Source organism: Populus euphratica, unplaced genomic scaffold (assembly GCF_000495115.2).
Source record: "Populus euphratica unplaced genomic scaffold, PopEup_1.0 scaffold6.1, whole genome shotgun sequence".
NCBI classification, from domain to species: Eukaryota; Viridiplantae; Streptophyta; class Magnoliopsida; order Malpighiales; family Salicaceae; genus Populus; species Populus euphratica.
Window position 1 is genome coordinate 3352824 of NW_011499849.1, and position 22249 is coordinate 3375072.

General features: G+C 32.9%; 3 protein-coding genes across 3 annotated transcripts; 1 reads left to right on the forward strand and 2 right to left on the reverse strand.

The window, feature by feature from the left end:
- Window positions 1-929: 929 nt before the first annotated feature.
- Window positions 930-2685, reverse strand: LOC105120682 (probable galacturonosyltransferase-like 1). The gene has a single exon (XM_011018986.1). It carries the CDS (start codon window positions 2424-2426, stop codon window positions 1365-1367), a length of 1062 nt encoding a protein of 353 aa, XP_011017288.1. The 5' UTR covers window positions 2427-2685; the 3' UTR covers window positions 930-1364.
- A 7673-nt stretch (window positions 2686-10358) lies between these two features.
- Window positions 10359-12074, reverse strand: LOC105120683 (E3 ubiquitin-protein ligase RNF185-like). Its single transcript, XM_011018987.1, has 2 exons — window positions 11942-12074; window positions 10359-11425 (listed from the first exon to the last, which is right to left on the reverse strand). Exon 2 carries the CDS (start codon window positions 11401-11403, stop codon window positions 10720-10722), a length of 684 nt encoding a protein of 227 aa, XP_011017289.1. The 5' UTR covers window positions 11404-11425; window positions 11942-12074; the 3' UTR covers window positions 10359-10719.
- A 1415-nt stretch (window positions 12075-13489) lies between these two features.
- Window positions 13490-16529, forward strand: LOC105120684 (probable 1-acyl-sn-glycerol-3-phosphate acyltransferase 4). Its single transcript, XM_011018988.1, has 4 exons — window positions 13490-13732; window positions 14758-15375; window positions 15568-15698; window positions 16005-16529. The coding sequence occupies exons 2-4, from the start codon at window positions 14801-14803 to the stop codon at window positions 16415-16417; spliced, it is 1119 nt and encodes a 372-aa protein (XP_011017290.1). The 5' UTR covers window positions 13490-13732; window positions 14758-14800; the 3' UTR covers window positions 16418-16529.
- Window positions 16530-22249: the final 5720 nt, after the last annotated feature.

Consider the following 22249-nt stretch of genomic DNA (forward strand, 5'->3'; position numbering starts at 1 on the left):
TCTCTTTGGGTCCAAGTTTCTTACCAATACCTTTTATTCTTAAGTACAAGGTTATCTCTTAGTCAATGTTCCATCAAACCTGATATTTGGAGATTGTTATTTACTTCGTTGGGGGTTGCTTGATCATATGATGAAGAAGTTCACATCATGAAATATTGTACCACTTTAGTTTTTGAATTCTTCATGGAAAGTGTTTAATAATTTTTTAAACTGAAAAATACTTTTCTCTATTTAAAATTTATGTTTTCTTTTGATTGAAAAATGAATTTTATTGATCTATTTTTAATAATATGGCCAAATATTAAAAAAAAACTTAGGAAAATGCTTCTAAAAAAATTAAATAAGCTAGTGTAAAGTTGAGATTTATAAAAGATTTTTATACGTATTTATATGTTTACATTTATATGATAGAAAATGATACAATTTTTAGTATGTATAATCTTTCTATTAGAAATAAGCATTAAAAATATATTATAATAAAAATAAGCTTACTAAGAGTTCCTTTAGTATTGTTATAATATTTTTTTTGTTTTTTAAAATTTATTTATGGTATTAATACATTAAAATAATCTGAAAATATAAAAAGAATAATTTAAAACAAAAATAAATAAATTTATTTAAAAACACTTTTAAAATATAAAAATAAATAGGTTTTAAGTAATAGTTTCTTTAGCTTCAATTGTTTTCAGAAAACGAAAAACAATTCTTTTCATTTATCACAACAGTATTGATGTGATGCTTCCAGCCATGAAAATCCTTTATGGTGCTTGCAAGTGAGAAAGAAGGATGTCACGGTTCAATCAAATTGTACAAAACAACCAATGGCAAAAGGTCATTATCTTAATTGATTGAGGATCAGGAAATAATTCCAATAGTATTTCCTGATTAAATTATGGCATAGAGCACAGATATAACTGAAACAAACATTATTTACAGAACGCTTTAACTCTTATTAAACAGAATATTGATTAATGAAACCAACCAAAACAGCTTTTCACTATACAATTTGATTACAGTTAATCACAAATCCGAGAGGGGACATTCATGAATCCTTCTCTGTTTTTTTTTTTTTTGGGTGCAAATCTGGATGCATATCCTCCTTATTCTTACTGCACAATTAAAAACGTCTGTTCCGTTTAATACATATATAGTTTCTTAGTTAATGTATAGATCTCTGTATAATTTCTACAAGAACATACCTAAATCACTCTTGAATTCACAGTAACATGGCCTTATGTCAGAGACATGCTCAGATTTTTGTCTCTTAAAACTCTTCAAGATCTCTCCTGGCACCAACATCTTCGAATCCATGAGAGCATAATTGAAGAAACACGGTAGTGACTCACGTTCTTTCAATGATCTTTTCAACAATCCAAGGCAAATGGAGTCTGCAAGAGATCATAAGGTGCCCAAAGAGCATCCAAAGGACATGGCCGATTCGCGTCAAGTCTAGCCCATGGCTTCCCTTTACCACTCCAATGTAAAAGACTAGCAGGACCAGGATGCAAATCTCTACAAAGTCCTTTGAAATTATCCCCACCAAGCCCATGTTGATTCCACCGGTGATCAACTGGCACTATATCGCCTGCAAAAACTAGCATGAATGGTGGCAGTGAACCCAACTCGTAAATTCTTATTCTCTTCTGTAGTTCCATCCATTCTTCAATCTTTGTTGTATAATCTCCTTCCCTCCATCGATCAAGATCGATTACCATGACACCAGTGTTAAAGTAGCAAGGTTTTCTATCCGCGAATGTCAGTGATAAAGAAGGATTGGACCAGAAAGTCGAAGTGAAATATGAAGTGAAATTTGCATTGCAGTATTCAGGTGCTGCAAGAACTGATTTTTCACCAAGCGGGGTGGCTGCTAGCTTGGCAATGTCATCGACAAGAACCAGGTCCGAGTCAAGGTATACAACTCGTCGGACGCACAGAGGTATGATATTGGCTAAGTAGCTGCGAGCGTAATTCAGAGGGCAATCGAGAGCTGAACGGATTGATGTAGAGATGAGTCTCGACACCGATGAATCGTCGAAAGTATAGACACGGAAATTGAGGTAAGGGAAGGAGGATAAGATGGTGGCGCGTAAGAGTGACGTGTTCGCTGAGGCAGAGGCGACGAAATGGAAAGCTATGTTTTGGGGACAGGAAGAGTGTTGCAAAACTGAGAGAATTGCTGCCATGGATCCGCGGATGTAGGCTGTGTCTAATGTCATTGCCACGTGGACGGCGTGCTCGGAGCAGAAGATGGCTTTATCACCATCTGATTCTGAGTCGGAGTCTATTCCATCTTGATCAATTGAATGGCAATCAGGGGAGTTGTAAAACTGGGGGGCTTCTTTGAATTGCTGAGTGATAGTAGCGGTGGTTAACGAGAGAAAGAGGAAGAGTAGTGTGAGTTTGTGGATCAGTCTAGGCATAAGCATGTTGTGTTTTCAGTTTTCAGTTTTCAGATTTTTTTGAAGCTGAGAAAGTGAAATTATAGGTGTTGAGTTCATATGCAGGTGGGAATGGAATGGGACATGTAGCTCTTGGCTATGGAGTTTAATTATTGTTTTTGAAGAGCTAAAACATGCTCTTGGCTTGGGTATATAGTGCCTGTGCTGATGCAGCGGAGCTTGGTCAAGAATTTTCTAAGAGTGACTTGCTTGCTTTCATATTGGTTTTAGAAGGGGGTTTTTAGCTTGACCTTTTGGCAATGGGTCGTTTATGCGGTCCTATATCCCTTTCAGCATTTACTATCTGCTTCTTGCTTCCTTTTTATCCAAAAAAAATCTAAAATTTGCTTGCTGCTTGTGAATTTGGAAATGACAGCATGCATTTTCAGAAAAATCAGTGGCGCTTTTGGGTCCATAAAATCTTGTGATCCATGAAATCTTACGAAAGGAATTAATTAGATATCTTTAGTTGAAAAGTCTTTTTTTAAATATTATTTTAATAAATTTCCAAAAATAAAACCAACCAATAACCTCGAATTCCCCTATAAATCATCTAAATCTTAGGGGGGGTTAAATTCCTATCTTTTTTTTCAGGGCAAGTTAATGCTTTGCACAGCTCCACAGATGGGGCTACCATCAACAGAGAAAGATAAGTTAACACACATTTGAAGTAAATAGCCTTGTAGTGCTTGTGCAATCAAATGCAACAACAGTTCACTAAATTTAGTGGCATTTGACAGAAAGGTATCTTGTCATTTTCTAAAAAAAATGAAAGAAAAATGTTTATGCTTCTTTATGCTAAAGAAAAGATAAACGCGGGAGTGCTGCCAGGCGCTATACATTATGATAGTTCAATCTCCTTTCCTTTCCGCGCATTGGGCTCTGCCAGGGAGGAAAAGGGAACAATAATGCTAATTGAGAAGAAAATGTTTTTGTTCTTCATCGATTCTTTTTTTATCTTTTGTTGCTTCTTTCTTTTTCAAGAAAACAGTCCACGTGATAATTAAGACCAGTCTTTGTCTTTCCACCTAAAAATATACATAGCAATGGTTGTGGCTGTATCGTTGATGCTTCATCATCGTCACCTCTCTCTGCAGAGATGTGTTAAACCATCACATTGTAAGAAAACTGTGTCTGAGCAAACCCTCAAGACTTTGGACAGAGTCTTCAAATGCAAACATAGTTGATAAAATGTGTGCTTTGTTATTACGGGCCTCGCACGTAAGCATCGGACTTTGTATTGTCAAATCCCAGTTTCTGAATTCATCACAACCTCGAAAGACTCTGCATCCAATGGATTAATTTGTTAGAACGATCTTTTAAAAGACCCCTGTGATTTCACATACACACACACACACACACATATAAAGACTTCAGCATCATTATTGTGATTTTGATATTCTAAATTAAGCTGGCCATACATCAAACCTTGAATAAAATAGACCCCCCAAATAATAATAATAATAATAATAATAATAAACATGGAGGATGGGACTGGAAACTTGTACTATCATATTTTTACGTAGGATGCTTATCATAGAGCAAATTTACAGGTCCAAATTTGTTTTAAAATAATTTGTACAAGTCCAACAAATTTACTAACAAAAAATGAATATATTTTTTAACATTATATTAGGTCATTAGTAAACATTATCGTCTTACGGCTAAGATTCCATGAAACGTAAGTTTTTTTGAATGACACCACCTGAATTTTATATATATATATTACTTCAGCCCATGGATTGTAGATGTTTTGATTAACATCTCTCCATCCAAAAATCATATAGAATATAATAAAATGGTCTTCTATCAAAACATGACATACATATAGTGTAGGAGTTGAGATCAGAAAAAAAGAATTGGGAGGTTGCCAAAAAAAACTTACAAATCAGGGAGTGTTTTTCAAAATAGCCTTCCTCCTTTTCTTTTCTTTTTTTTACGAAAGGGATGTGGATTATTTGCTTCTCCAACCATCGTATCCAAGTTCTAGTTATCCCGGTTCTACGTCTCTTTTACTTCAAGGTGATGCATGCCTTGAATTATTCATGTATTATTCCTAATTATAGATACAATAAAGAAAAGGGAACTTAAGCCAGCGAAGTAATACCATCAGCCTAAATCCTAATCTAAAGACAATAATGGTATATGAGTGTGATCTGTGTTTTTCTCCAGCAAAAAGATCCAATATTGTTTTTGAATTGTATAATGAAGACGGTCCGATTCCTGAGCTCTAAAGTCTTAATAGCTTTAATTGGACATGCCTGGGAAATTAAGAAACTCGAGACCAACTCACAGGGATGTTAATATTTAACACTTGGATGGATGTCTCCTTTACGAGTAGTATGCTATTATAAACTCGTACCCACTAATTCGAGTTCTTAAATTCTATAGAGGACGTCGAGGTGATGGAGGAGAGCATGGACAACTCGCTTAGATCTCGTTTTGCAAAAGGGGCAGCTGTAAGGCATGAATGACACAAGGCAAGCGCATAAGTTCATGCTATGATTGGTCATGTCATAATCACAGAATGAATATGCGTAAATAAATTCAATGAAACCATCCTGGGCAGAGGAGAAATCCCCACTCTTCCCACCATCATCAGCCCTAGCGTGCACCAGCAACAGTCAGGCTCGGAGCTTTATACATTAGGGTTGGAGCTGCAACAGGCAAGATTAAAAATCTTCGTAGAATTTCATGAACAGCTAGCCAATTTTAATTACTACTAAACATCTGAGGCTCTTTGGATCGAGGATTGTGTAAATTATAGGTAACGTAAAGGCAAGGCAGAAGATAGATTGTATAAATCTTCTTTCTCTAATGGCCACCGACACCTGACCCGCTACCAAAAACGTGGGCCGGTCATGAGGCAGTCAATAATAGTTGAATTAAATGAGGGGCACATGCTTTATGCCCTCGTCTACCTAAACAAGTCGTCTTCGTTATTATATCGCCAGTCTATTATTTTTAGGTTTTACTTCTTTCATATATAATTGGATTGATAAATTCTTCTTTTTTTCTAATCGGAAAGTGCAAATTAAGGATTTTGGATCATACATTGAGGTGATACTCTATCTACTATGACAAGGTTTATTGTAGTAGTGTCTTCTGTTTTTTTTTTTTTTTGACCTAATTATAAAGAAAAAATTACTTGGTTAGTGAAATAATTTTTACTTCTTATAATGGATGTTATATATAATTGCGCTTCAAATATTAATTTTATAAAAAATTAAAATAATATTATTTTTATTTATAAAGACTTGTTTTTTATTTTTTTTATATATAAAAATTCTTTTAATTAAATATATATTTTTTAAAACCAACTTTTTAAACATGTATATTTTTTAAAGCAATAGCAAAAGTTACCAAATTGCAAAAACACAAAACATGTATATATAAAAACAAAATACATGAAAACAAAAGAAAAAAACCAAGAACACGTAGTCATAATCAATTGCTACATCAATAACTCCATACAATACAATACTACATTAGCAACTTCAACCACACAAAGATTTGCAATTTATAAGAATTAAACAATTATAATAAATATAAAAATAAATTATATTAGATGTCTCTTTCTTTTCAAGATATATAGCTTACCAAAAACCGAGGTTGGGTCTAACCAAATATATTATTATGCATAGTGCAGAAGAAACATTACTTATATAATAATGGAGAAAATTGCAATTATCAAGTCTAACCAAATATATTACAATAAAAAAATATAGGCATCATTTTATTAACAATTTTATTAGTGAGTATAACAAATCACCAATAAAATAAATCATTAGTGATTATATCTGTGATTAAATTCATATTATTAATGAAATAATTTTGTCAGTGATACACATAATATAAGTGGCAATTCCTATATTTTTTTTCAAACTCTGGAACTTTGAGATGAACTAATTTTGTAATGTCATTTGTAATAGACAGTGAAAAAGTCTTTTAATATTTTTCCAACTCTTTAGAACTCTTTGAAAAACTTAATTCATAGGTGATTCCATATGTGATTAACATTCTACCAGTAATTTCATCAATAGTTTATATAATATGTTTTTGAAAAAAAATAAAAGAAACAAAATGAAAAAAAATAAAAGAAACAAAACTAAAATAATAGACAAGATTTTTATTATTAATTTAAAAACTATTAGTTTGAACATATTTTATATAGAGAACAGAAGTTGAAGGAGGAGGAGAAAACGTATCTTAATTGGAATTAGATAGGTAATAAGGTTGACCACATGGACCACCAAAGGTTGACAATAGTTGGTCATACAATCACCTAAGTTTTGTCATTTCATATTAAAGCTAGGTCATCTTAGCATTAAGCTGGGTCATTTAAGGCTCATTTATTCTTGTACATTAATCACCTAGATGGCCAAAGATTGGGTGCTCAAACCCAATTGTAAGGAACCAATAGTCAATACACTATAGCAATTCATAGTGTTTGAGATATTGTAAACCCGATTTCTATCATGTCTACTATACGATCCAACCTCTAACTATAAATCCTAATCAAGTTCCAGATAAGATAAAGGATCATCCCTATATATCTCTTGCAATCGAGTGCTATTAGCTTCTTGAAAAAAAAAATAGTCCATAAATTTTATAAAAATTAACAACTTAAGAAAAAAAATGATTAAAATCCAACTTCTTATAAACTTCTGAGCTCGATTATTCACAAGCTATAACATCCTTTTCTGACGGTCCTTGTTTCACATATGAATTTCATAAAAAAGTTATATCGATCTTAGATCGCGTCGAAGAATCGTAGCTTGTAAAAGAAAATTACTGTTAATTAAATATTTTTATATAAAATAATAATTTTAAAAAAATATATGTAATAAAACAAAATCTTATCGTTCGCTGCACATACAAAACAAACAGAATAGATCCGTCAGTGTGCGTTGTAATTGAAATATGAATCTCCTTGTTTCAGTTCTCTATACCAGGCCAGGACTACCACACAAAACGCTCAAACATTACTTGTTGGATACAAGCTTCCTAATCATCTCTAAGACATGCAGAAATATGAAATCCCTCCACACCATCACGTATTTCCAACTAAAAAACCTCTTTTTGCTCTATATTTCTTCGCTTTTTTTATGCCTCATATAAAAAATTACATAATATATATGGTAAAAATGAATATCAGTTAAAATAAAAAAATAAAATTTGACAAAAAACATATATATATATATATATAAAGAACATTTTGACAAATTTGCATCTGGCTTAAGAAACCATTGAGCTACGATTTGGAGATGTGATGATCTTTTTACCATGATTCAATGTTTTCAAATGGTTTAAAGGTAGACTAGTCTTCTTAATTTTTTAGAATAATTAAATTACTTAAATACCCCAGGAATAAAAAAAGGATGGCTTAAGCCTAGGGGCTTTTATGTCTTTTTTATTTATTTATTTATTAAAGTTAAATTATTTAAGTACTTCAAGGTTCTAAATTAACAAAACTATCCTTCAAGGGAGTTTAGATCTTTTCATTATTTTTTTTTGTTAATATCAAGTTAGCCGAAAGGTATTTTTATATTTTAATAAATTTTTAATATTTAAAAGGAAAAAAAAACTTTGATGGAGTGTACCACAGAAACGCCAACATGTGGGTGGCACATGCAGTGTTTTTTGGCCACCAAATGCCTCATTTCCTGTTGATATTTGAAAGGTCTTGGCACCTTCTGTGTGATGGATCAATGTGTTCTTCAAACGTACCTTCAATTTAGTGTTGGCTGCTATTTTTTTTTAACTTTCTTCTTTTTATCTATCTTGAATTCTGCATCAACTCCTTTAATTTTTCAAACCAACCCCTTTTATGTTTTTGTTATCTTTTAAATTTGGTTCATATTTTATTATTATTTTTTTATTATTATTTTTTTACAATTCTCATCCTTTTTTTTTTATCAAATTTGATCCTTATTCTTTTTATTGTTATTTTTTTTTAATTTGACAAATTTCTTAAATTTATATTTTTACACGGTTTCATCCTCCAAAATTAAATTGATTGAGATTAATCTTCTTGATTAAAAATGAGTTTAAAATTTCACGAGTTATAAGTTTTAAAGATTAGATTAGATTTTAGAGGTTCTTGTCAGGTTTGCATGGTTTTTATTTTCTATTGTTTAAGCTAAATTTCTTTTCATCCTTTAGCATATATTCAATTAGAGACTAAGTTATGTTTTTTTTTTTATTTGCTTTATGTAGAACTCTTTTCTGTTATTTAAAATGACCATGTTTATCTCAGGTCTTTTTATTTGTCGTTGTTTTTTTTGCTAATTCTCTAAATTGATTTTTTTCTAATTTTATCCTTTAATATTTGAAATATTTTTTGAAAAAGTTATAAAATTAAAATTCTTTTTCAATTTCATCTCCTTTTAATTTTCTTATCTTTCAAATTTAATTCTTATTTTTTTGAGTGTGAGTTTAAAACCTTAACCTAAGTTTAGAAAGTTCACATGTAATTGCTTGATTTTTTTTTAAGCTTATATTTTTCAAATCTCATCATTCAATGTGATTGCTTTTTTTTAAAAAAAAATTATGTTTTTAAAATCTCATCATTTAACATTTATAAAATTAGGCTATGTTTTGTGTTTTTACTTTTTGTTTTTTGAGAGTATTTTTTTCTGTAACTTAAATTTTGTTTAAAACATGTTTGCCCTGGCATTCCTTTTTTACAGATAATAAAAATGTTCTGGCCCACAGTTAAATTGGTGGTGGTGAAAATAAATTAAAAAAATTGTTTTTTTTTTTAATTTTCATGAAATAAGTCCTCAATGAACGACCACTTCGAAATAAAAACGCAAAAGTCTGGATTCATTACGCAATTGTCTAAAGTAAATCACAGAGCTGTCTTTGTAAAATTACAAAACCATAGGGTTCTTGTTGTCATTTAACCAAACCCACTGTTTGCAGCGAATGAGGTCTTTTCATGGATGGGTGAAAGTGGAATCATTGCATCCTGCAATCAAGGAAAGTTAAACCTGATGAGACTTGCATCCATACTATCGAGAGAGCATGGGTTATCATCATAACCCTAAAACCTTCTCAGCTCTCCGTGCATTTAATGAAGGCTCCAAAAATCAACATGATGCAAGCATAAAACTGTAAATAGATTGGCAAATAAACACTAAAAATCCACCATAATACCACGTCAGGGAAACTATCAAACTTCAACAATCTTCTGATATCCCTAAACTCAAACGTAAACACCAGCGTGCAACGTCTGAATAGAGTAGCTCATCCCAAGTGCAAGTCCACTAAACCTCCCTCGACAAAACCTGCATGCATGATAACCACAATCGCCCTTTAAAAACGTCGGAAAAGCTCTCTTCTTTCTCTTCCTTTAAAATTCACAAATCACAGAAACATCGATCTATATTTAACCTTTTTCAGATATTCCAGGCACTGAAAGCATTGCTGGATTATAGAGCACTGCACTTTCTGTGAAGTAAAATCAAATAACATCCATTCACTTAATAAACACAATTCACAGGAAACTAGCCAGCAAGAATCCGGTAGCATTGCTAAACTCTACAACTGGGGCCTTGCAAAACAAAACAAGAACAGGAATGCTGCCAAACCCAGCAAGTCATCCACAAGGTTGTCGTACTTGTAATATGCTTCTATTAAATAAGCATTAAAGAAAATTTCCCGTGTACGCTACACAAATGAGACTTAAAATAAATGTTTCATAAACTACGCAGTATGAAGTAACACTTCTAAAATACCTCTGGATTTGAAGTTATTTCTTGAACTAGCACACTTTCAGCATGTCAGTGAGATGCAAGAAATTCTAGGTGATTGAACCGGATGAAGCTCAATCAGCCAAGGAAAATTGAAAAAGAAGTGATAAAAACTGAAATCACTTAGCTGAGGAGCAAACTTTTGAAATCAAGCGCAGATTGGTGGCTCAAAGCAGACATATTTAGATCTTGATATGACAAGCTGCAAGAGAATGGGGCATGGATAAGCTAACATATAGTATCACAAGAGGAGTCAAACCCTATGGAAAAGAAGAGATAAAAACATTACAGCAACATCGTTTTACTACTAAATCTTGCAGTAAGAAAAACACGTAGGTTGAGTTCCGTGCACTTATGACACACAAAAGAAGCTACATGATACTGGTTATGGACAATTTCCTCAATATGAGAAAAGGGAGAAAGGAAAAGAAAAACACAAAATGCACTAACAGATTGACAAAGACTTGGATATGGACAGCCATAAGCATCTGTTAGCAGTTTAAGCTCCGAATGACGACTAGCTCTTATTGCCAAATAAGAGCAAGGAAAACACAAAAACCAATAAACAAAAACAGCCTCTTCAGGTAATAATCCTGCTGTCCTTGACCATGGTGCTGACGATATCCATGTGGATGGGCGCCATGAAATGAATTAAACCCATAAGGAAAGCCAGCAGGACCATACATGGCAGCATCAGGAAATCCATGCACTTGAAGGTTAAAAAGTGAAGGGATAAGACCACCAAAAGCAGCAGAAAATGTGAAATTCCCAAGCCTAGCAGTTGCCATTGGTGCAAAACCTCCCAACCCTCCCATGAATCCGAACCCATGCTGGCCAAAATGATTTGGTTCTGGAGGAGGAGCAGTTTCAGGTCGCTGTCCTGCAGGGCGGTTGGGAATATTAACACCAGGAATGGACTTTGATCTTGGATCAGTCGAAGTTTTCCCTCTGCCATACAAAGGAACTAACTTCTCCTCTTCCACTAGAGCCTTACAAACCGGACATTCCCGGGATTTTGAGTGAAAGTGAAGCCATTTGTAGAGACAAGGCCAGCAGAAAAGATGGCCACACAAAGTTACAATCGGATCCTGAGCTAAGTCAAAGCAAATATTGCATTCAAAATTACCAGCATCACCATTTCCATTGTTGCTAGTAAATGAAGAGTTCTGAGGAGCCCTGCTAGTCGATTCCCCAAACGCACTTGCCATCTCTCAAAACCCAGCCAGGTCCCTACAAATCACATCAAAAAAAGAAACCATTAATCAATACCGTCCCAGCTCTTAAAAAACCCCCGAAAGCACAATTTTCGCAAATTTGAAATCTTAATAGCGCAAAATCACGATGCCGAAGTAAACGAACAAATCATAAATGGTAAATGGCTATATTGACAAACGACAAAAGGTGAAATTTTTTGTAGAAGGTCAGGAGGGTTTTGTTTCGCAATTCCAGATTTTCATGCAATTGGCAATTTTACCATGGCGTCAATTTCAATTAACCAGACAACAAGTTAAATATAATTCAAGCCTCCAGATCAGATTCATGACAAGAAAATGAAATCTAATAAACTAAAAACACCAAATCCTCGGATATCTCTCTCTTTTAATATAATAATTCCGGGTCGCCATAAACAACATCTAGATCCAGACTAATACAATAATTCTAGAAGATCGACACACACAAATCAACAAAAGTGCAAAAGGGAAAATCTGATCGGAATAGATTAAGATACAGAGAGAAATTACTGACCTTTTTGGATAGCGATGCGTATCGACTGAGTCAAAATGGAAAATGCCAGAGACTATGCAAATAAAAATGTAAAAACAAAATGTACAAAAAAATCATTTTGACTGTAAAGAAAGAAAGAATCTGATTTTTCATTTTATTTCCTTTCCTTCTACGCCAAAATTTTGCCCCTGCTGATGTTGAGGCCCCGGTGATGCCGCATTTGATCCATCTACTTTTAGTTTTTTTTATTTTATGTGGTCCTTTCCTGTATTTGTTTTTTAATCTTACTGTCATCTCTCTACCCTTTGTTTTATACACACACTAGCGAAAAAAATAATACTCTAAGCATGTTTTAAAAAAGAAAAAAATTCTGAATAAAAAAAATAAAAAAATATTAATATGTGTTAATCTATTATTGGATTTAAAAATTAATATTATTTTGTCTAGGGGTATTATTCATAAATTGTTTTATGATTTATTAATTCTATCTTTCTACCCACCATGGTGAATCTTTGTTTGCTAAGTGGTACCGCTAAATGTGATTGTTATTATTGTTGTGTGAAGAAGGAAAACATTGAAAGAAAAGTTAATTATGATAGCCATTAAAAAGTTAGTGTAAAACTATTTGAGCAATGTTGGTATGAATAAAAAAAACTTCACAAGAAAAATGAGATTATCATGGTTTTAATCCTGGATCATTTTGAATATGGATTTATTGGTTGTTAAGTTTGACCAATACTGAGAAGGTTTAAAAAAAAACAAGTTCCTCGTAAAATGATGAACTCTCTAATACTTAATTTAATAGATGTATTAAAGAAAACAATGCATGAAAAAAATAGAGAGAAAATGTAATTTGTTTGAAGTGTTTAATATTTCTAGAGATATTTCAAGATTTTAATATTTGTGGAGGGGATGGTCTAGCTGCCGGAGGGATCTTTCAAATATGACGGATACCGATATCATATTCCCAAGAAAAAATAGCTCAATCTTTATCCATTTACATATTGAATATGTTTCAGCTTAAGCTGGGATGTGTTTTTCATGGGTTTTTTTTTTAAAAAAAAGAAGCTATATCATAAATTTTCTTCTTTTTTTTTCAAGAACAGGGAGAGGAACAGAACCACTGTGCAACCCATATCTCACTTATATCATATTAAAAGAGGCAACATTGCCCCAATGATTTTTTTACAAGTATAAAGTAATCTCATGGGTGATTTGATATTTGAATAAAAATAAATAAATAAATAAAGGCAAGTGCGTGGTATTTGATTTAATATATTACTTTATTTTTTTTTCTTATTTAATGGATTATGAATTGAAATGTGTTGTTTATTTTTCTTTAAATATTGTTTCCTTATATTATTCTAATTATTTTAAAAAAATGATTCTTTTACTGTCATTTCTTTCTTTTTTTGCTTAATTAAAATAAAAACATCTTGTTCAGTCCAACGAGCCATCCGATAGTAATCATATCATTAATCTACATGTACCTAAAACAATTAAAAATAATACTTTAAAATTAATTCAAAGAGCTTTCTTTTTATGTTCGGAAACCAAGCTCAATGAGCTGGACCTCCACCGCCACTACTTCCTGATAGCTCGATAATAATTGTAAGCAAGTGCGATGTGATGTGATACCTTCTGTTCCCGAATCTAGATTCCAAAATTCTTCCTGTTCTATTGCCTTTGGCTTCGTATTGTTGCCTTGCAAGAATATGCCTACGCTATTCTTCTTTCTTTCGCCTTCTCGCTAACAACTCATTCTTTGAGCCCACACTCTTTTCGCTCTCTGTTCTCTCTACAGATACACAGGTAACTTATCTTTCAATTCAGCTTTCCTTCATTTCACAGATCGCTTTAGAATTATGCTGCTGTTTCTATACATGTGTATATATTTGAGGCATGAATTGATGGAACTTGAGAATTTTAGATTCCAAGTTAATTGTGAATCACGTGTATTAGGAATGTGAATCTATCGGTTTTGTGTTTATGTTGAGAGAGTGGGTGCTTGCTTGCTTAAGCTTCAATACCTTAACCAAAAAGGCATCTTTGCTCGTTTATGGAAATCAGGAATAATGGAGTTGGTAACACAACGTTAAATTAATTGTCTGTGCTAGCTAGTTGTAGTTTTAACTGACGAGCAATGGTTTTGTTGAACTGGAACAATAGATTGATGGCCCAAATTGACTCATGGATGTAAAACAGTGAGAATTTTAGGTAATTCGAATTTCAGTGTTGACCATTATTTTTTTTGTATGACCACTTTGTTTTATGATATTAATGGTTTTTTCTATGGTCCCGAAATAATAAATTTGGAATCACTACCTAATTAATATATGACTGTCATGAATCAGGTAAGCTATTATAACAGGTTAATGCTACTGGTTTGAATCATGCTTGAAAACATTTAACAAAACAGCACCAATAGTGTGCTCGTGATAGTGTCTTGATGTTTTTTGTTTTCTTGGTGATGTGAAAATGGGCTGTTTGTCCTAGTTGAGGGACTGGCCTCAACTTCATATTGTCAGCCAAAGAATTTCGATTTCACTGACATCCAAGAGCCTCGCTAGCTGTGGTTTATTCGCATGAGAAGGTTTTTATTGAAGAAAGTATGCATCATCATTTAGCTTCTCGTGACTTTACCTTGGATTAGCCTGAGAACTGGAGTTCTTGTGTTGTAACTCCAGTTGGCTGTTTGGCAATGAGAAGCACCATGGTGTTATGTGCTTGTGCATTTTTTCTATTTTCTGTTATCATTTGGGTTTTTAGCTTGTTCTTTGTAAAATGATGACGTTAAGGGATATCTCATTTGACTCTCGAGGCACATTGTATTACAGCTGGCTTTGGGAGGCAGGTGGTTTTAATTGAAAGTGGAAGGAAATGGAAGAAACTTGCAAGCCCCTCGAAACCGATGATAGACTAAAGCACCACCCTTTAACTCCTTTTAGGTTGATAAGGGGACTTATATGTTTGTTGGTGTATCTTTCTACTGCTTTTATGTTTCTAGTATATTTTGCACCTGTTGTGGCTGTCCTGATGCGCCTTTTCAGCATCCACTATTGTAGAAAAACGACCTCCTTCCTCTTTGCTATTTGGTTAGCTTTGTGGCCCTTTCTATTTGAAAAGATAAATGGGACCAAAGTTGTATTTTCTGGAGATTTTGTTCCTCCAAAAGAACGTGTTTTGATAATTGCTAATCACAGAACTGAGGTTGATTGGATGTACTTGTGGGATCTGGCATTGCGGAAGGGGTGTCTGGGCTACATCAAGTACATTCTCAAGAGCAGCTTGATGAAACTACCTGTCTTTGGTTGGGGATTCCATATTTTGGAGTTCATTTCAGTCGAGAGGAATTGGGAAGTTGATGAACCTACCATGCGTCAAATGCTTTCGACTTTCAAGGATCCTCAAGATCCCTTGTGGCTAGCACTTTTCCCTGAAGGAACTGATTTTAGGTACTGCGTTTCTCCCCGTTAATCTCTTTGATTATTCAATGTGCAGGCATGTTTACCGAATTATTGAGCTTAATTTCTTTAAAAGAAAAACATGTCAGCATCATGACTGACTTTCCTATTCTGGCTACGAACTAAAATCAGATATCTTACATAGAGTAATTGATGGGCTCTCCTGTTTTTAATTTTTGGCAGTGAACAGAAATGCCAGAGAAGCCAAAAGTTTGCCAATGAAGTTGGACTTCCTGTGCTTAAGAATGTGCTACTTCCTAAAACAAGGGGTTTTTGCGTATGCTTGGAAGTCCTCCGGGGTTCCTTGGATGCAGGTTCTTTTTAAGTAATTTCATTCCTGTCAGTGTGATGATCATATGCATTTGATAATATTATTTGTGTTTAATCCTCTCGAGCAGAAAAATATTCATATTCGATTCCATACTGTTTTAGAAAGTAGCCTGTCTCGCTATCAGTGGATCACTGCTGCTTAGTATTATGGTATTAGTGCTGGCATTCTTGCAAGTTCATCCCAACATCACAATCTCTGTTTGCATGAAGAGAACGATTCTGTTTTTCCCCTCTTTTTATTGCTCCTTCTGACATTTATTATATACTTGTCATGTTTCCTATGTTTGCAGTTTATGATGTGAGTATTGCGTATAAGCACCAACTGCCTACCTTTCTGGACAACGTATTTGGTACTGATCCCTCAGAAGTTCACATTCATGTTCGGCGTATCCCAGCCAAGGAGATCCCAGCTTCTGATTCTGAGGCTGCTACGTGGTTAATGGATAGGTTCCAGCTCAAGGATCGTTTGCTCTCAGACTTCAAAGCTCACGGCCATTTCCCTAACGAAGGAACAGAACAAGAACTTTCTACACTGAGATGCTTGGTAAATTTTACTGTGGTAATTTCATTGACTGCATTGTTCATTTACCTTACACTTTTTTCATCCATTTGGTTTAAAACATATGTGAGTTTAGCTTGTGCCTACCTTGCTGCAGCTACTCGCTCTAAATTTCGGCCATTACCAGTTACGAAATTGTTATAGCATTGCTTAGTGCAGGAAATGACTAGTTTTGCTATAGAAGATGGTCAAAATTACAGTTAAGGTCTCTTGTGAACATAGAAGCACTATGATCAAATGTTCCATTTCAGTATTCTGTTCTGATATATTATTTGGGCATCATGACAGAACTGTTTACTGAATGGGTTTTTAAAGAATGCAAGATCACTGCCAAAATGTTTTGACTTGACGCATAGAAATGCTTTATCACTTAAATACCACGAAAACCATGGCGTTATGCAATGTAAAATGGTAAGATGGCGCATAGCGACCCTCGTTACTAGGCTGGGTTAGCTGTCAACTCTAGTCCGCACTAAGAGTCAGCTCTCAAGTCCTTTTTATCTATTGTGTACTATACTTTATACACCTAGGTTCTCCCTCTACATTCCTTGTTGTCAGCTCTCTCAACCAGGTTATGTTCTCTCTCTACAACTCATAAAACCAAACCACACCTTTTGTACTCGAATTCTCAGAATAGGATCTCATCTCAGCGACAACCGCCCTAATATGAAGTCCCTCGCTTGCGGCTCCTGTGCTGTAAAGAATCAGCCCTTATCAGCTCAAGCGCCCACCAAGAGGCAGCTCTCAAGTTCTTCTATGGGTTGCGTAACTCAACCTCGTAGACCCGGGTTCTCTCTGCTTCCTAGGCGTCAGCTCTCAGCAAGTTATGTTCCCTTTCTATATCTCATACCTTACCTTCTCTACTGGATTTCATCTCAGCGACAACCATCCTACTCGAAGTGGCTAGCTGCTTGTGTGCTTTAAAGAATCACCAATTGGATTCGATTCGGAATATCTTGGATTCGCACCTAAGTGGGGATTTAAGTCGCTGTCTTCCACCGAGGTCCAGTAAGAATTAGGAAAGCGCTGATCGCTAGAGACCAGCCCATCAAAACTTTTCTTTTTGTTTTGTCTTGATACCATGCAATTCAAGTCGCACCAGTTATACCGTCACCAAACTAGTTGAAGTGAGGGATTTAGAAAAGCAAGGATAAACTGACTTTGGACTGGAGGGTTTGAAGCTAGGAGAAGATTATCTTTTTGTTGTGCAATTCAATCCTGGATTATTGAACTAAAGAAAAAAGGTGATATCAAATGGAGAACCGACTGCCATGACGAATGGATGCTGCAGTACCTGCCCTTCTGCTTACCGACTTCAATCATCTTTTGTCCCTTATCCCAACTTGTCATTACCTCACCTTCTGCATATTGAATAGACACGAAAACATTCCAAAAAAGGGATAAATGTGCAGCAAATATTCTCGTGTTCAAGCAGAGAATACTCGCTTTCGTGAACAAGATCTATCGTGTTCAAAAATGGATGTGGCTTCTGCAGGGTTAGGTGTCGTTGTGTCTGTCTACTGCCATTCTGTCAAAGTAAACATCATTATATGTTGATGTTTTGTGATAAGACAATTCAATGCATTCAAGCTGATACCTGCGGGTTTTTTAATTTATTATTACGTTTAAAAGAATAAAAAAAGATGAGTTTTTTTTTTTTTTCCACTAGCACAGCAAGCAAAATTATTTCCCAAATTATCAAAATTTAAAAAAAATAGTTATTATTCTAACGTAAAAATTAAAGTCATGCATGTAAGTCCTGTTTATTGAAAAATAATATTTTTAAAAATATAAATTTTTATGTTGGAATAAAACATTAAAAAGTAAATTATTTTTTTATATTGGTATTATAATAAAAAATAAGTTGTAAAATATTTTTCAATATTTGGTTATGTCATGGAAAATGAGTTGAAAAATAACTTATTAATTTTTTATTTTTTTCAATTTTATTAAAATAATAAGGAATAAATCTTACAAATTAAAATGTTAAATGATAATGAAATTGAAAAAAATATAATTTCATAAATTATCTCAAATAAAATAAATATTAATCAAAATAATAGAGTTCAAATCTAAAAAATTAAAAATTAAAAGATGAAAAAATTAAAATAATAATAATTAACATTTCATAAATTATCTCAAATAAAATAAGTAACAAATATTTAAAATAAAATCTACACAGTAATCAAAAGTTTGAGAATCAAATTTGATATAATCAATAAATAATATAATATTTCTAAATTTTTCATAATTTAAAAAAGTGTTTTCTGCCCAAAATAAAAGGAAAACACTTTTCTGAAAACCAAGCTAAATTTTTCTTTAACTGGAAAGTGCTTTTCGTTGACCAAAAAGTACTTTCCATTAACCAATTTTTTTAATAGCAAATAAACACAAAAAAATTTAAAAAATAATTTTCCAAACACTACTTTCTAGAAAATAAACGCACCCATAGTACATGTATGAACTATTAAAACACCACCTAACTATTTGACCTAACACTTTCAGCTATCTACCCAGCAAGACATAATTTTAAAGACAATAAAATTACAAAAATAACAACTATAGCTCAAGACAAGTAATTTATTGAAACAAATTCAACACAAAAAATTCCTCTAATTTCATAGCAAATAATTTCATAATTAAAAATCTTAATCTCAACACCAAAATAATTCTTTACAATAAACAATATGAATTCAATTAAAAATTAACTAAAAACTACATCGAACATATCTTGTTAATAAGTTTACACCATCAAAATCACGAGCATGTCGTCATGCATAATAAACAATCTCATCATCCTCTTTTGCATTTTCCAAACATTGAGTCTTTCTAGCCTCGTCAAATGAAGGACAGCACAATGAAAACCAAGTATTGAAAGCATTGGGCATAACAACATCGGTAGCATCACTAACTATAGCCACAGCTCTCCGACCCTCACGTGTTAAAAAATCTACCTAATATACAAAGAAAGATTATATTATCATTATAAGATATAAATATGAATTTTATTAAATGTAAAAAAAATAAATTAACTCATACATATCAATCTATTATATCTTGGTGCATGAAGCTTGTAATTATTCGAATTACGTGCTAACTAACACAGAGTGTCACATAAACATCTTGTAACATGCTTTCACTATGGTGTTATGAGTCATTATGTTCATGTACCAAGACATGTAAAGATCTAACTCAATAAATGGATAACGTTTTGTAAATATACGATCTCTCCTCTCATGTCTTGGATTAACATATTATACTTGAACCACCGTTTAATCATTGTCCATTTTACCTCGATAATTAACAGCATGTAAGTCATTAAATGTGTCAGTATAATTAAGCATGTATTGATGCAATCCAAAATGATGCATTACCCGACCAGGGCAATACATCTCAACTATAGCAAAATAGTATATAAAGACCACTGATAGCCATAAATCATTTCCCTCCATACATAAATAAAGATACTCTTATAATCAAATAATCGGTGTATGATGTCTATATCACCTATGAAACCATAAAACACAGACATGTCCATATCACCTATGAAACGCACACACACACTAAAAACATTCATAACTAAAAATAAAGTTAAATAAGAAAATAAATAGATGAATAGTTGAGTTCATGCATATATGGTGAGGCTCCTGCGAATCCAATCATCCCGATATAACTCAACAATAATAACATTAATTTATCGTGAAAATTCTTTTAAGCTATGATTTTAGTTACTCTTTACCACATGTCAACATAGAATTGTTGTCAAGAAAGAACTTCATTAGCCATTGGAAGATTTAGAAAACACAAGCATTGAACCCACTTAAATTAAAAATAGATGAATGACAGTTTGATTATATATATTGAGAAAAATATCTTCGATGAGGTTAATAATAAAATTATTATGAAACGGTTTTAAAATATAAAAACTCAAAAAAAATAATTTTAACATAAGCTTTTTCATTTTAAAAGTATTCTTAAATTAATTTTATTTCATATGAGCTATTACATATATTTTAAATTAATTTTTTTATATAATGCATATCTATACAATACATAATATTAAGTATTTGTTAATAGTTTCCCCTCATTTAAAAAATTCTGATTTCGCCACTATGCGCATGTAATACATGCGTGACTCCTGTTTCTATGTTATAATGAGAATTATTTTTTCAAATGTTTTAATTTAAAAAATTATTTTATAATGAGAATTATTTTCCCAAATGAAATTTTGTGTAGTACTTAATGTGGGAAAAAACTAAGAATGAACATATTTGTTTGATACCATATCATGTCAAAAAGAATGTCAGCATGGAATGATGAAGGATGATACCAGGTATACATAGCACTAATTGATGAGATCATTTAAATTAATATTGTAGATAAAATCTTTAGTTACAAGGGAGAGATTTGGCCCTTTTTTGGGACACTTTCTTGTATAAATAAATTTAATCTCAATAGCTTTTCGATATATATGAAGAGGACACTAGCTATAAAGATACGTACATGGTTGTGCGCAAATGAAATAACTGGAAAAGTGAACGGAGTGGTGGAAGGGAGCGCATGCATGTTAACTGCCGTGTGGGAGTGGGAGTGGGAGTGGGAGTTGTAGTGCTGATGTTTGCCCCGTGAAGGGTTCGTTCACCTTCAACGTTTTGCTAAAGAAAAGAGAGAAAATGGCTTCTGCACTGTGAAGCAAATTAGTAAATATATAAGAAGAAGCTGCAGCTGCTTTTCATGGGATCGTTCGCGTGCTTTGATGATATAAGTTGATGGAGCGCGGAATCGGATAAGTGAATGTCGAGAAATTAATTAGCATAAGATGCGAAGAAAATTGACGCATGGAAGATGAAAATAAATATTTATACAAAAAGGCAATCAAGCAAGAACTTGAGTGTAGAGGTCTTTTACCCCTTTTTTTCTTTTTCTTCTTTCAAGAAAAAATAAAATAAAAACAAAAACCTTGTCAGATTGCTACTGTATAACTCGTGTTTGAAACTGCAATTTATTTAACTCTATTTTGTTTCCGAGAAACATATTGTTTATTTTTGAGGGACTATCTTGCTGTTAAGATTGATCAATAAGTTGTCTCGCAATTGTATGGTTAGTGTTTGAAACCATATTGAAGGCAGCTATATATGTAAATCTGGTGGCAATGTGATCTGGTTGATTATGTAAAAATACTCTTAACAAGCTTTCACCATTCCTTGGCAATTTAGTCTCCTTCGCAGATTGAGCTGTGCTAGTGTTGCCATTCCATTATGGTGAGTTACACTCCCCTGTTCCTGTTCATCTTCCAAGGTAAATCAGGGTTTTTATTTAAATAACAATATGCACAAATGATACACTAAAGAATACACAACTCCCAACTACATATTTCTTGCTCACCATTTCTATAAAACTCTCTTCCTAAGCTTTAAATTCACTTAAACATCGGAAAATTCATTTTACAGTAACACCAACCCACTTCAAATTATTCGATCCAATTGTTGCCGTGGAAAAATCCCAAGAAATTCATTAAAGTTTTTATGTGAATTCATCAAAAATTAACAACTAAATTTAGACCATGCATAATAATTATTGCTTATTTTTTATTAATATGTGTTTTTTATTAATATAGATGTTCAGACCAGTTTATTTGTATCTTAACTGATTTTATAGGTTTTAAAGTTAATAACTATATAAATTTTCAGTAATTCTATGATTTATAAAATTTAAATTAGTAATTTTTAAATAACAGATTTAGAATATAATAAATTGAGTTATATCTCTTGACATTATAATTACTGTCATTTTGAAAGAAGAAGAAAAGGAATGATAATGTAAATCACAAAAAGAAAGGATGACATGGAAAGGGAAACAAATCTAAAATAGTAGCGATAGCATAACGTGAATCACAAAAGGATGGGGACGGGTTAAAATGAACTGATCAGAAAGAAAGTTAAGGTAGTGGGGGACACACTCATGTATAAATTCAAT

Bases quoted from the DNA above. Each gene is read 5' to 3' on its own strand.
- LOC105120683 (XM_011018987.1), bottom strand. From the start codon at position 11,403: ATGGCAAGTGCGTTTGGGGAATCGACTAGCAGGGCTCCTCAGAACTCT.
- LOC105120682 (XM_011018986.1), bottom strand. From the start codon at position 2,426: ATGCTTATGCCTAGACTGATCCACAAACTCACACTACTCTTCCTCTTT.
- LOC105120684 (XM_011018988.1), top strand. From the start codon at position 14,801: ATGGAAGAAACTTGCAAGCCCCTCGAAACCGATGATAGACTAAAGCAC. The intron at 15,376-15,567 runs GTACTGCGTTTC...AATTTTTGGCAG, and splicing joins CCTGAAGGAACTGATTTTAG to TGAACAGAAATGCCAGAGAA. The intron at 15,699-16,004 runs GTTCTTTTTAAG...CTATGTTTGCAG, and splicing joins CCGGGGTTCCTTGGATGCAG to TTTATGATGTGAGTATTGCG.